The following is a 13,583-nucleotide window of genomic DNA, read 5'->3' on the forward strand; positions in this document are numbered from 1 at the left end:
GTAATCTTCCCTTGCCTTAATTGTATAGTTGTTGTTGTCAGGGTAACAGTCAGTGTCATGTCAGGGTAATCTCCCTTTGCCTTAATTGTATAGTTGTTGTTGTCAAGGTAACAGTCAGTGTCATGTCAGGGTAATCTTCCCTTGCCTGAATTGTATAGTTGTTGTTGTCAGGGTAACAGTCAGTGTCATGTCAGGGTAATATTCCCTTGCCTGAATTGTATAGTTGTTGTTGTCAGGGTAACAGTCAGTGTCATGTCAGGGTAATATTCCCTTGCCTTAATTGTATAGTTGTTGTTGTCAGGGTAACACTAACAGTCAGTGTCATGTCAGGGTAATCTTCCCTTGCCTGAATTGTATAGTTGTTCTTGTCAGGGTAACAGTCAGTGTCATGTCAGGGTAATATTCCCTTGCCTTAATTGTATAGTTGTTGTTGTCAAGGTAACAGTCAATGTTATGTCAGGGTAATATTCCCTTGCCTTAATTGTATACTTGTTGTTGTCAGGGTAACAGTCAGTGTCATGTCAGGGTAATATTCCCTTGCCTTAATTGTATAGTTGTTCTTGTCAAGGTAACAGTCAGTGTCATGTCAGGGTAATATTCCCTTGCCTTAATTGTATAGTTGTTGTCAAGGTAACAGTCAGTGTCATGTCAGGGTAATATTCCCTTGCCTTAATTGTATAGTTGTTCTTGTCAAGGTAACAGTCAATGTTATGTCAGGGTAATTATTCCCTTGCCTGAATTGTATAGTTGTTCTTGTCAAGGTAACAGTCAATGTTATGTCAGGGTAATATTCCCTTGCCTGAATTGTATTGTTATAGTTGTTCTTGTCAGGGTAAACAGTCAGTGTTATGTCAGGGTAACAGTCATTCATGTCAGGGTAATGAATTTGCCTGTAGTTGTTCTTGTTGTCAAGGTAACAGTCAATGTCATGTCAGGGTAATATTCCCTTGCCTTAATTGTATAGTTGTTGTCAGGGTAACAGTCAGTGTCATGTCAGGGTAATATTCCCTTGCCTTAATTGTATAGTTGTTCTTGTCAAGGTAACAGTCAATGTTATGTCAGGGTAATTATTCCCTTGCCTGAATTGTATAGTTGTTCTTGTCAGGGTAACAGTCAATGTTATGTCAGGGTAATTATTCCCTTGCCTGAATTGTATAGTTGTTCTTGTCAAGGTAACAGTCAATGTTATGTCAGGGTAATTATTCCCTTGCCTGAATTGTATAGTTGTTCTTGTCAAGGTAACAGTCAGTGTCATGTCAGGGTAATATTCCCTTGCCTGAATTGTATAGTTGTTCTTGTCAGGGTAACAGTCAGTGTCATGTCAGGGTAATATTCCCTTGCCTTAATTGTATAGTTGTTGTTGTCAGGGTAACAGTCAGTGTCATGTCAGGGTAATATTCCCTTGCCTTAATTGTATAGTTGTTGTTGTCAGGGTAACAGTCAGTGTCATGTCAGGGTAATTATTCCCTTGCCTTAATTGTATAGTTGTTGTTGTCAGGGTAACAGTCAGTGTCATGTCAGGGTAATATTCCCTTGCCTGAATTGTATAGTTGTTCTTGTCAAGGTAACAGTCAGTGTCATGTCAGGGTAATCTCCCTTGCCTTAATTGTATAGTTGTTGTTGTCAGGGTAACAGTCAGTATCATGTCAAGGTAATATTCCCTTGCCTGAATTGTATAGTTGTTCTTGTCAAGGTAACAGTCAGTGTTATTTCAGGGTAATATTCCCTTGCCTGAATTGTATAGTTGTTTTTGTTAAGGTAACAGTCAATGTTATGTCAGGGTAATATTCCCTTGCCTTAATTGTATAGTTGTTGTCAGGGTAACAGTGAGTGTCATGTCAGGGTAATATTCCCTTGCCTTAATTGTATAGTTGTTCTTGTCAAGGTAACAGTCAGTGTCATGTCAGGGTAATATTCCCTTGCCTTAATTGTATAGTTGTTCTTGTCAGGGTAACAGTCAGTGTCATGTCAGGGTAATATTCCCTTGCCTTAATTGTATAGTTGTTGTTGTCAGGGTAACAGTCAGTGTCATGTCAGGGTAATATTCCCTTGCCTGAATTGTATAGTTGTTCTTGTCAAGGTAACAGTCAGTGTCATGTCAGGGTAATATTCCCTTGCCTTAATTGTATAGTTGTTGTTGTCAGGGTAACAGTCAGTGTCATGTCAGGGTAATCTTCCCTTGCCTTAATTGTATAGTTGTTGTTGTCAGGGTAACAGTCAGTGTCATATCAGGGTAATCTTCCCTTGCCTGAATTGTATAGATGTTGTTGTCAGGGTAACAGTCAATGTCATGTCAGGGTAATTATTCCCTTGCCTAAATTGTATAGTTGTTGTTGTCAGGGTAGCGGTCAGTGTTATGTCAGGGTAATCTCCCTTTGCCTTAATTGTATAGTTGTTCTTGTCAAGGTAACAGTAGTCAGTGTCATGTCAGGGTAATCTCCCTTGCCTTAATTGTATAGTTGTTGTTGTCAAGGTAACAGTCAGTGTCATATCAGGGTAATCTCCCTTGCCTTAATTGTATAGTTGTTGTTGTCAAGGTCACAGTCAGTGTTATGTCAGGGTAATATTCCCTTGCCTTAATTGTATAGTTGTTGTCAGGGTAACAGTCAATGTTATGTCAGGGTAGTCTTCCCTTGCCTTAATTGTATAGTTGTTGTCAGGGTAACAGTCAGTGTTATGTCAGGGTAATATTCCCTTGCCTTAATTGTATAGTTGTTGTTGTCAAGGTAACAGTCAGTGTCATGTCAGGGTAATCTCCCTTTGCCTTAATTGTATAGTTGTTGTCAGGGTAGCAGTCAGTGTTATGTCAGGGTAATCTCCCTTTGCCTTAATTGTATAGTTGTTCTTGTCAAGGTAACAGTCAGTGTCATATCAGGGTAATCTCCCTTGCCTTAATTGTATAGTTGTTGTTGTCAAGGTAACAGTCAGTGTTATGTCAGGGTAATATTCCCTTGCCTTAATTGTATAGTTGTTGTCAGGGTAACAGTCAGTGTTATGTCAGGGTAATATTCCCTTGCCTTAATTGTATAGTTGTTGTCAGGGTAACAGTCAATGTATGTCAGGGTAAATTCCCTTGCCAATTGTATAGTTGTTGTCAGGTAACAGTAGGGTAATATTCCCTTGCCTTAATTGTATAGTTGTTGTCAGGGTAACAGTCAATGTTATGTCAGGGTAGTCTTCCCTTGCCTTAATTGTATAGTTGTTGTCAGGGTAACAGTCAGTGTTATGTCAGGTTAATATTCCCTTGCCTTAATTGTATAGTTGTTGTCAGGGTAACAGTCAATGTTATGTCAGGGTAGTCTTCCCTTGCCTTAATTGTATAGTTGTTGTCAGGGTAACAGTCAGTGTCATGTCAGGGTAATATTCCCTTGCCTTAATTGTATAGTTGTTGTTGTCAAGGTAACAGTCAGTGTCATGTCAGGGTAATCTCCCTTTGCCTTAATTGTATAGTTGTTGTCAGGGTAGCAGCCAGTGTCATGTCAGGCTAATATTCCCTTGCTTTAACACTATAATTTGTTGCTGTTGTCAAGGTAACAATGACCTGTCAGGCTAATATTCCCTTGCCTTAACTATATACTTGATGTTGTCAAGGTAACATTGTCGTGTGAGCATGATCTGCCTCTGTGATAACAAGATAGTTTGTCAAGGTAACAGTGAGTGTCTGGGCTTCAGGTGTCCAGCCTGAGTAACTTCAGCAGTATGAGGGCCAACACCTGTGTCTACAAAGGTAATATATCCAAGAGTACTTTTGTTATTGTTCCCACTTGTAGTTTTAATGTAAATATTACGATGAGTCTTCAGTATTGCTATCAATCATCGTCTGTGATTGTAACGGCTGCTCTGTAACCTTAGTCTGGTTGGTGTTCTTCTGGTTTTGTCCAATCAGCTTAAACTTCACTAAGACTAAGTTATACTAAAAATTAGTGCTGAAATCAAAGTATTCCTTGACGAGACATAGTGTTTTTGTACTGACTAACTAAAGAGTCAATGTTGAGACTCCTACAGATTATAACCTTGACTGTAAACTGTTGTTTGTCTCCAGGGAAGTGGGTGTATGAGCTGATGCTGGGCTCCAAGGGGGTGATGCAGCTTGGATGGTGTACAATGCAGTGCAAGTTTTCTCAAGAGGTAATGAATGCATAATCACCACTATTTGAGATCGAACCTGAATGTGTTAACTATGTGTTCTGGTTATCATCATCAATACCACACTCATGCTCAGAGTTTTACATGTTCAAGTGAGTGAGTGAATTTAGTGTTACACAACACTTAGCAATATTCCAGCTTTATCGAGGCAGTCTGTAAGTAATCAAGCCTGCACCAGACAATCCAGTGATCAACAGCATGAGCATCAATCTACTCAATTGGGATACGATGACATGTGTCAACCAAGTTAGTGAGTCTGACCAGCCAATCCCATGACAAGCATGGGTTACTGAAGATCAATTCTAACCTGGATTCAATGTTCAAGAGCTGCCTCACTTCCAGCTGTTTTCCCCTGTTACGCTAACCTGAAATGCTGCTGACAGTGATGCCAAAAATCTTTTCCACTCACTCATGATAATGATGCTGAAATATATGTGCAGATGAAGATTGTGCTTATTTAGTGCTGGCATGGTTCAGGGAAACCCTTTAAGTTCCGAACCTCTCTTCAATAACCCACTTCAAGAAGCAGTGATCTGGGGACATGTTCATCTGTCACTGGTGATGAGTATGTTCGGGACAGTGCCAAGCTGTCTCTCCCGGGTGATGGGAGGGGATGTATGTTGGGAGGGAGGAGTAATGTTGAGACAGTGCCAAGCTGTCTCTCCTGGGTGATGGGAGGGATGAGTATGTTCGGGACAGTGCCAAGCTGTCTCTCCGGGTGATGGGAGGGGATGAGTATGTTCGAGACAGTGCCAAGCTGTCTCTCGGGTGATGGGAGGGGATGAGTATGTTCGGGACAGTGCCAAGCTGTCTCTCGGTGATGAGGAGGGATGAGTATGTTGAGACAGTGCCAAGCTGTCTCTCCTGGGTGATGGGAGGGGATGAGTATGTTCGGGACAGTGCCAAGCTGTCTCTCCCGGGTGATGGGAGGGGATGAGTATGTTCGGGACAGTGCCAAGCTGTCTCTCCCGGGTGATGGGAGGGGATGAGTATGTTCGGGACAGTGCCAAGCTGTCTCTCCCGGGTGATGGGAGGGGAGGAGTTATAGGAGTAATGACATGGATGACATCATTCATGTTGACAGTGAGTTAGTGAGTGTGATACCTTGAACAGTATTTCATTTTTACAACAGAATGTCTGCTGAGTGTAGGAGCAAGCTCAAGATGAATCAGATCCTATTCAGTCAGTGATTGGGTAAAGCTGCTGGCATGGATATGGTTTTCACTAATCGGTTGTTATCATCAAGGTGACTGTGATTGAAACATGATCTACTGATGATCATTGACTCATAGGTTTCTGGCACAGCCAAATTGCCGCATGGAGATGTCTGGTGAAAGCAGCATTGAGGCGACTGGTTAAAGCATGCTACCTGTTGACAAGGATGACAATTATCAGGATCATAATGATGGTGTTTCACTTACAGGAGGGTGTTGGTGACACTCAAGACTCTTACGCTTACGATGGCAGTCGCCTGAGGAAGTGGAATGTGAAGACTCAGAAATATGGAGAGGTGGGAACACAAACTACACTATTTACCATACCATCCATGTATTCTGAATATCTAATACATTTGGGGATGTGAAAAAAATAAAGGCTTTTAAACAATTGCACTATTCACAAGTCTGGGTAGATTGTGTAGAACATGACAGGGTTAAGTTTGTATGACTACGGTATGAGATCGTAAGAAAAGTAAGATTTATGGATGTCAACACTTTTTTATTGTGAATAACAGGACATTTTGGAGTGTATGTTTGCTGCAGTGAATAGAATTACACAGGGAAGCCCTATACCCTATCAATTACCATGTTGTGTTAGCATATCACTGGCCTCCTCGTGTTTCTATTATATCCCATCAAATCTATTACCATGTTGTTTTAGTGTATCACTGGCATATGTTTTTATTACATATTCCTTCCTCAACATTGTTAAACTTGTTAAACATGTTTTATTTGTAAGTGCCCATGTATGTGTATATATATATATACCCCTCTCATCCTCCCTACCATTCACCTGATGAAGGAGCAAGCATACACACCGAAACGTTGTGTTATTCACAATAAAGAAGTTGACATCCATAAATCTTACTTTTCTTATGTATTCCACTTCTAAATGCCCTTCAGATATTTGATATGAGATCGTATATTTCAAAATGCTATCCATATTTTGGCAGCCTTGGTTGACTGGAGATGTGATCAGTTGTGCCATTGACTGTGATGAAGGAACAATGACATTTTACAGGTACGATACAACGGGAGTATCCAGGTCTCGCATGTGGTGGATATGTCTCCTTTCATTCATTTGTGGACAGATGTAGTGTCTTGTATATTTTGTGTTTGTCAGTGCCACCTTAAATATCCTCATCATTGTGATAAAACAGAATAACTGTATGTGCATCTTCACCTCATTAAGCAATACAGCTGATGTTTATATTTATTATGGGGCGGAGGTGTAGCCTAATGGTTAAAGCGTTCGCTCGTCACGCCGAAGATCCGGGTTCGATTCCCCACATGGGTACAATGTGTGAAGTCCATTTCTGGTGTCCCCCGCTGTGATATTGCTGGAATATTGCTAAAAGCAGCGTAAAACAGTACTCACTCACTCACTATTTTTGTTGTTATGTTATATTCTGAACAAATTAAGTATACTCTCCCATGCTTTCTTTGAATAACTTCAACAGGTGATTTGAACTCTCAATGTTTCAGAAATGGAAACTGCATGGGCCAGGCCTTTTCAACGGTTCGTAGAGGGCCCGGCCTGGCCTACTTCCCTGCTGTTAGTCTTTCAATATCGGAGAACCTCCGAGCCAATTTTGGTGCCACACCTCTGAGGTAGGGATACACATTTCATTGAATGGTTGAAGTTCACATATAAGTGTCTCCACACAGTGTATAATATCCAGTGTATGTTTACATTATTCGAAATACACTCATCAATGTGCTATGTTGGTGATCAGAGAGGTAGTGGTGAAGCCATGGGAGGAATGGCTACTTCATGGTAACAGAAGGCTAATTCAATCATGATAATATACTACATCACAAATGAGATTGTATTTTTCCGACAGTGAAATTTGAAGAGTAAGTAGCTGGTGATAAGACTGGTAACCACCAGAGACATCAGACCTTTGCTGCAAGACATGAAATCAGTATAAAATCTTGTATGTGTTACTGACTCATGTTGAACAGATATCCACTGGAAGGTTACCAACCACTGCAGGACCCTCCCAAGTCGGATCTGGTTCGGGCGCAAGTACTGTTTGGCTACCTGGAGAAACTCCTGCCTGTTATGATAGAAGATGATCAGGTGAGACAGGTTGGACAGTGGTTGTTGAGTGATGTGTTCAGATTGTTGGCAAACAGATCAGAAGAGTCATTGTGCCGCTTGTTATTGACTTTTTTGCAGGGCGTTCTTACTGAAATAATTAATGACAATAAGCTTGACAAAACATAGATATTAAATATGTATTATATATAATCAAGTTTTACCTATGACATATAAGACCAAGGTTTGCTTCTCTGCATGTATACAGCATCTGAACTCATACTGGTATTATGGAGTACTCATAATGGAGTATTTTTATTGCCTCTTAGCAGGGGAGGTAACTCTGTACAGACATCAGGGATTAAGATGTTTGGAAACTCCTTATCTGGATTATATTGTGAGAAGATACAAGTGTCTAGCTAAGCGAGATTCAAATGAAGGAAGACATTATTTCTATTTTAGGTTATTGGTGCTGAAGTGATTCAGGGCAAAGGTGAGGAAGCACTACCTCCCCTGACAGAACACCGTACACGGCGATGTACGGCCATGCTAGTGGCTGCACATATATTTGAAAAACTGGCACCACTCTTGGTAGGACATTATGATTTCTGCTGTAAGATTACCGTGATCTGTTATTCAACATATGTCTCCATGCAGACGTTACCTTTAGGTGGCATTGTAGAAATTGTAGTGTAGATAAGGTCGGAGTTGACTAGTAATTTCTCAGTTCAATAATGGAGAGGTTGAAATACATAGGTCTTCTATGAATAATACATCTTCTAAGTGCTGTACAAAGGATATTGTTTGTGTATAATTTTGACACTGCCAGAAATTATACAGTGCTCCTTTAATATGTATTGTACGGAAAGTCTGCTTTCAGCTCCAAATTGTCTTTCTTCATTATTATGAAGTTCATTTCAGTCTTAAATGCAATTGTTAGCTGCCTTATTCAGATTTAAAGAAAGTTTAGTTGACTACAAATCATGCTCATTATGTGATGGCAATAATTTTGAAATATGTTTGGTTATGCTTTTATATTTAACTTTACTATAAACTGTTATGGCACACATTACCACCACTGTTAAACATGATTCATATTGTTCATTTTCAGAGAAGTGCCTATATTGTAGAGGGGCATTTGTTAAAGTTTTTGTTGAAGTTTCGTGACTGTGAGAAACATCTATCAGAACAGCCTTACATATCGAAGCTGCTGGACCTGTTCTGGGCACTACTTCAGGTACTGGGTGTTCTGTGCACTACTTCATGTACTGGGTGTTCTGTGCACTACTTCATGTACTGGGTGTTCTGGGCACTACTTCAGATACTGGGTGTTCTGGGCACTACTTCAAATACTTGTTCTGGGCATTACTCAGGTACTGGGTGTTCTGGGCACTACTTCAGGTACTGGGTGTTCTGGGCACTACTTCAGGTACTGGGTGTTGTGGGCACTACTTCAGGTACTGGGTGTTGTGGGCACTACTTCAGGTACTGGGTGTTCTGGGTTCTGTGGGCACTACTTCAGGTACTGGGTGTTCTGGGCACTACTTCATGTACTGGGTGTTTCTCATGCACTACTTCAGGTACTGGGTGTTGTGGGCACTACTTCATGTACTGGGTGTTGTGGGCACTACTTCAGGTACTGGGGGTTGTGGGCACTACTTCAAATACTGGGTGTTCTGGGCATTACTTCAGGTACTGGGTGTTCAGGTCAGGTACTGGGTGTTGTGGGCACTACTTCAGGTACTGGGTGTTGTGGGCACTATTTCAGGTACTGGGTGTTCTGGGCAGGTACTGGGCACTACTTCAGGTACTGGGGGTTGTGGGCACTACTTCAGGTACTGGGTGTTCTGGGCACTACTTCATGTACTGGGTGTTCTGTGCACTACTTCATGTACTGGGTGTTCTGTGCACTACTTCAGGTACTGTGGGTTCTGGGCACTACTTCATGTACTGTGGTTCTGGGCACAACTTCAGGTACTGTGGGTTCTGGGCACTACTTCAGGTACTGGGTGTTCTGGGCACTACTTCATGTACTGGGGGTTCTGGGCACTACTTCAGGTACTGGGTGTTCTGGGCACTACTTTATGTACTGGGTGTTCTGGGCACTACTTCAGGTACTGGGTGTTCTGGGCACTACTTCAGGTACTGGGTGTTCTGGGCACTACTTCAGGTACTGTGGGTTCTGGGCACTACTTCAGGTACTGGGTGTTCTGGGCACTACTTCAGGTACTGGGTGTTGTGGGCACTACTTCAGGTACTGTGGGTTCTGGGCACTACTTCAGGTACTGGGTGTTGTGGGCACTACTTCATGTACTGGGTGTTGTGGGCACTACTTCAGGTACTGGGGGTTGTGGGCACTACTTCAGGTACTGGGTGTTCTGGGCACTACTTCAGGTACTGGGTGTTGTGGGCACTACTTCAGGTACTGGGGGTTGTGGGCTCTACTTCAGAGACTGTCGGTTCTGGGCACTACTTTAGGTACTGGGTGTTCTGGGCACTACTTCAGGTACTGGGTATTGTGGGCACTACTTCAGGTACTGGGGTGTTGTGGGCACTACTTCAGGTACTGGGTGTTGTGGGCACTACTTCAGGTACTGGGGGTTGTGGGCACTACTTCAGGTACTGGGTGTTGTGGGCACTACTTCAGGTACTGGGGGTTGTGGGCACTACTTCAGGTACTGGGGTTGTGGGCACTACTTCAGGTACTGGGTGTTGTGGGCACTACTTCAGGTACTGGGTGTTGTGGGCACTACTTCAGGTACTGGGTGTTGTGGGCACTACTTCAGGTACTGGGTGTTGTGGGCACTACTTCAGGTACTGGGGGTTGTGGGCACTACTTCAGGTACTGGGTGTTGTGGGCACTACTTCAGGTACTGGGTGTTGTGGGCACTACTTCAGGTACTGGGTGTTGTGGGCACTACTTCAGGTACTGGGGGTTGTGGGCACTACTTCAGGTACTGGGTGTTGTGGGCACTACTTCAGGTACTGGGTGTTGTGGGCACTACTTCAGGTACTGGGTGTTCTGGGCACTACTTCAGGTACTGGGTGTAGTGGGCACTACTTCAGGTACTGGGGGTTGTGGGCACTACTTCAGGTACTGGGTGTTGTGGGCACTACTTCAGGTACTGGGTGTTGTGGGCACTACTTCAGGTACTGGGTGGAGTGGGCATTACTTCAGGGACTGGGTGTTCTGGGCACTACTTCAGATACTAGTGGTTCTGGGCACTACTTCAGATACTGGGGGTTGGTACTGGGGTTTGTGGGCACTACTTCAGGTACTGGGGGTTTCTCAGCACTTCTTCAAATACTGGGTGTTCTGGGCACTACTTCAGGTACTGGGGGTTCTGGGCACTACTTCAGATACTAGTGGTTCTGGGCACTACTTCAGATACTGGGGGTTGGTACTGGGGTTTGTGGGCACTACTTCAGGTACTGGGGGTTTCTTAGCACTTCGTCAAATACTGGGTGTTCTGGGCACTACTTCAAATACCTGCTGGGGTGGTGGGGTAGCCTAGTGGTGGTGGTTCTGGGCACTCCTTCAAATCTGCTGGGGTGGTGGGGTAGCCTAGTGGTTAAAGCGTTGGCTCGTCACGCCGAAGACCCGGGTTCGATTCCCCACATGGGCACAATGTGTTAAGCCCATTTCTGGTGTCCTCCGCCGTGATATTGCTGGAATATTGCTAACAGCGGCGTAAAACTAAACTCAGTCGTCAAATACCTGCTGTATACACCCATACACAGTATTACCTGACAACAAGGTACCTGCTGTATATACCCATACACAGTGTTACCTGACACCAAGATACCTGCTGTATACGCCCATACACAGTGTTACCTGACACCAAGATACCTGCTGTATACACCCATACACAGTATTACCTGACACCGAAGATACCTGCTGTATACACCCATACACAGTGTTGCCTGACACCAAGATACCTGCTGTATACACCCATACACAGTATAACGGGTGATACATCCACATGTTACCTGACACCAAGGTACCTGCTGTATACACCCATATACAGTGTTACCTGACACCAAGATACCTGCTGTATACACCCATACACAGTATTACCTGACACCAAGGTACCTGCTGTATACACCAATACACAGTGTTACCTGACACCAAGATACCTGCTGTATACACCCATACACAGTATTACCTGACACCAAGATACCTGCTGTATACACCCATACACAGTATTACCTGACACCAAGATACCTGTTGTATACACCCATACACAGTATAACGGGTGATACATCCACGTGTTACCTGACACCAAGATACCTGCTGTATACACCCATACACAGTATTACCTGACACCAAGATACCTGCTGTATACACCCATACACAGTGTTACCTGACACCAAGATACCTGCTGTATACACCCATACACAGTATAACGGTTGATACATCCACGTGTTACCTGACACCAAGATACCTGCTGTATACATCCATACACAGTGTTACCTGACACCAAGATACCTGCTGTATACACCCATACACAGTGTTACCTGACACCAAGGTACCTGCTGTATACACCCATACACAGTATTACCTGACACCAAGATACCTGCTGTATACACCCATACACAGTATAAACAGGTGATACATCCACGTGTTACCTGACACCAAGGTACCTGCTGTATACACCAATGATACATATTGCAATATTTGCTGTGGTATGGTCTATTGGGTAAAATGAACATAACAGGTTCTGTTGATGTGTGTATTGTATAACCTGTTAAAAATCATCACAGAAATTTATTTACAAATGTGTTCCTCTTCAAAACTGATTGACAAAAATGTCAGAACCACTGAAGTGACTTATCTCCTTTATCTCCCCTGTTTCCATGACTACAAACTTACCATGCTGTTTCCATGACTGCAAAACTACTACACTATAAAGTAATGTTCATAATATATACAGTATGTAGACAATAATGTGTGCATGTTCAACCTTTTGCTTCTAATATGTCACAATACCCATCGCAACAAAGATATTTGTTGTATTGGCAATACAATGTTTTTAAGACCCCAAACCCAAACATCTATGAAACTTATCCATGTGTTTCTCGTGCAGAATGAACTATTAGACATTGGATTTGACTTGGATTTCTTTGACCATCTCTGAAAAGATTGACCATTTCTGAAAAGTATGTGTATTTTGTTTAATGCAACATATCTCACACCATTTAACACTGTTTTCTTTTCCTCCAGGATTTTGAACTGAAGACATGTTTGGAGCATCTGGTGACCACACTACTGTCATCCTATCGTTTCTCTCCTGTAACGTCAGATTTCCGATATCCGGTAAGATATACTTAAAACTGCATCCTTAAAGGCACAATGTCACACCACACTTCTCTAAAGATACATGATACATTTTTTCTTAATAATACTAACTATCAGCCCTATCAGCTAACATATAATTTATTTAAAAAAATAATATGTATTTAGATTACAATATTAAATTAAAAAGTTTGAATGAATTAATGCAATGTTGCATGAAATTGACTCTCGTGGCTGCTACCAGCCGAACATTATTTCAAGCAAACCCCAGAGAGTTATGTCCCTTGGAGCTCTCTTTACGAATATCTTACACACAACTTGTGATTGAAAACAGTTCGGCAAACATCAACAATACCGCATGTGCAACAGTTTTCAATGTACGCAAACTTACATTCCATATATGGCAAGTGTTATCTGTTTGGAAGCTGTTTGCCCCGAAGTTTCAATTATCAATTTCAGGCAAGTCGTAAGGGATAATAAGTCTTTTATTGCGTCAGTAGGAAGCTATAGTGAGTGCATATGTCCCCAAAATATAACATATAGGCCAAAATATTGTGGAAAATGTGTGACACTTGCATTTAATTCATATTTCCTACTTTGAGAGGCGGCTGGAATGGATCAGAGTCAGTGACGTAGTTGATTACACAACATATCAAACACTGATTTGTGGGATAAAACTTTCATAGTTGACAGGTGAAAGTGATGGGGATAATGCTGACCATAGACATTCACTTCTGCCAAAACAGATTTAGGGGCTGGAGTGTAGTTTATTGATGGTAGTCGGATTGGCCGAACCCCCTTCAGTAGAGCCCTGACCACACACAGCGCTCCCACTGTCTGGCAATGGCAGGGTTTGGCTCATGCTACAGTGCTCTCGTGGGTC

General features: G+C 42.5%; 1 protein-coding gene across 2 annotated transcripts in view; it reads left to right on the forward strand.

The window, feature by feature from the left end:
* Positions 1–13,583, forward strand: part of LOC124264054 (E3 ubiquitin-protein ligase RNF123-like) — a 67,677-nt gene that overhangs the window by 14,906 nt on the left and 39,188 nt on the right. For both annotated transcript variants that reach the window (XM_046698772.1, XM_046698773.1), the window contains exons 5-13: positions 3,673–3,727; positions 4,043–4,128; positions 5,570–5,656; positions 6,317–6,384; positions 6,849–6,974; positions 7,329–7,446; positions 7,867–7,995; positions 8,516–8,641; positions 12,629–12,721. In XM_046698772.1, the coding sequence (XP_046554728.1) occupies positions 3,673–3,727; positions 4,043–4,128; positions 5,570–5,656; positions 6,317–6,384; positions 6,849–6,974; positions 7,329–7,446; positions 7,867–7,995; positions 8,516–8,641; positions 12,629–12,721 (888 nt within the window). The remainder of the gene's footprint in view (positions 1–3,672; positions 3,728–4,042; positions 4,129–5,569; positions 5,657–6,316; positions 6,385–6,848; positions 6,975–7,328; positions 7,447–7,866; positions 7,996–8,515; positions 8,642–12,628; positions 12,722–13,583) is intronic.

The sequence above is a fragment of the Haliotis rubra genome, unplaced genomic scaffold (genome assembly GCF_003918875.1).
Source record: "Haliotis rubra isolate DU_JTF1 unplaced genomic scaffold, ASM391887v1 Scf906, whole genome shotgun sequence".
NCBI classification, from domain to species: domain Eukaryota; kingdom Metazoa; phylum Mollusca; class Gastropoda; order Lepetellida; family Haliotidae; genus Haliotis; species Haliotis rubra.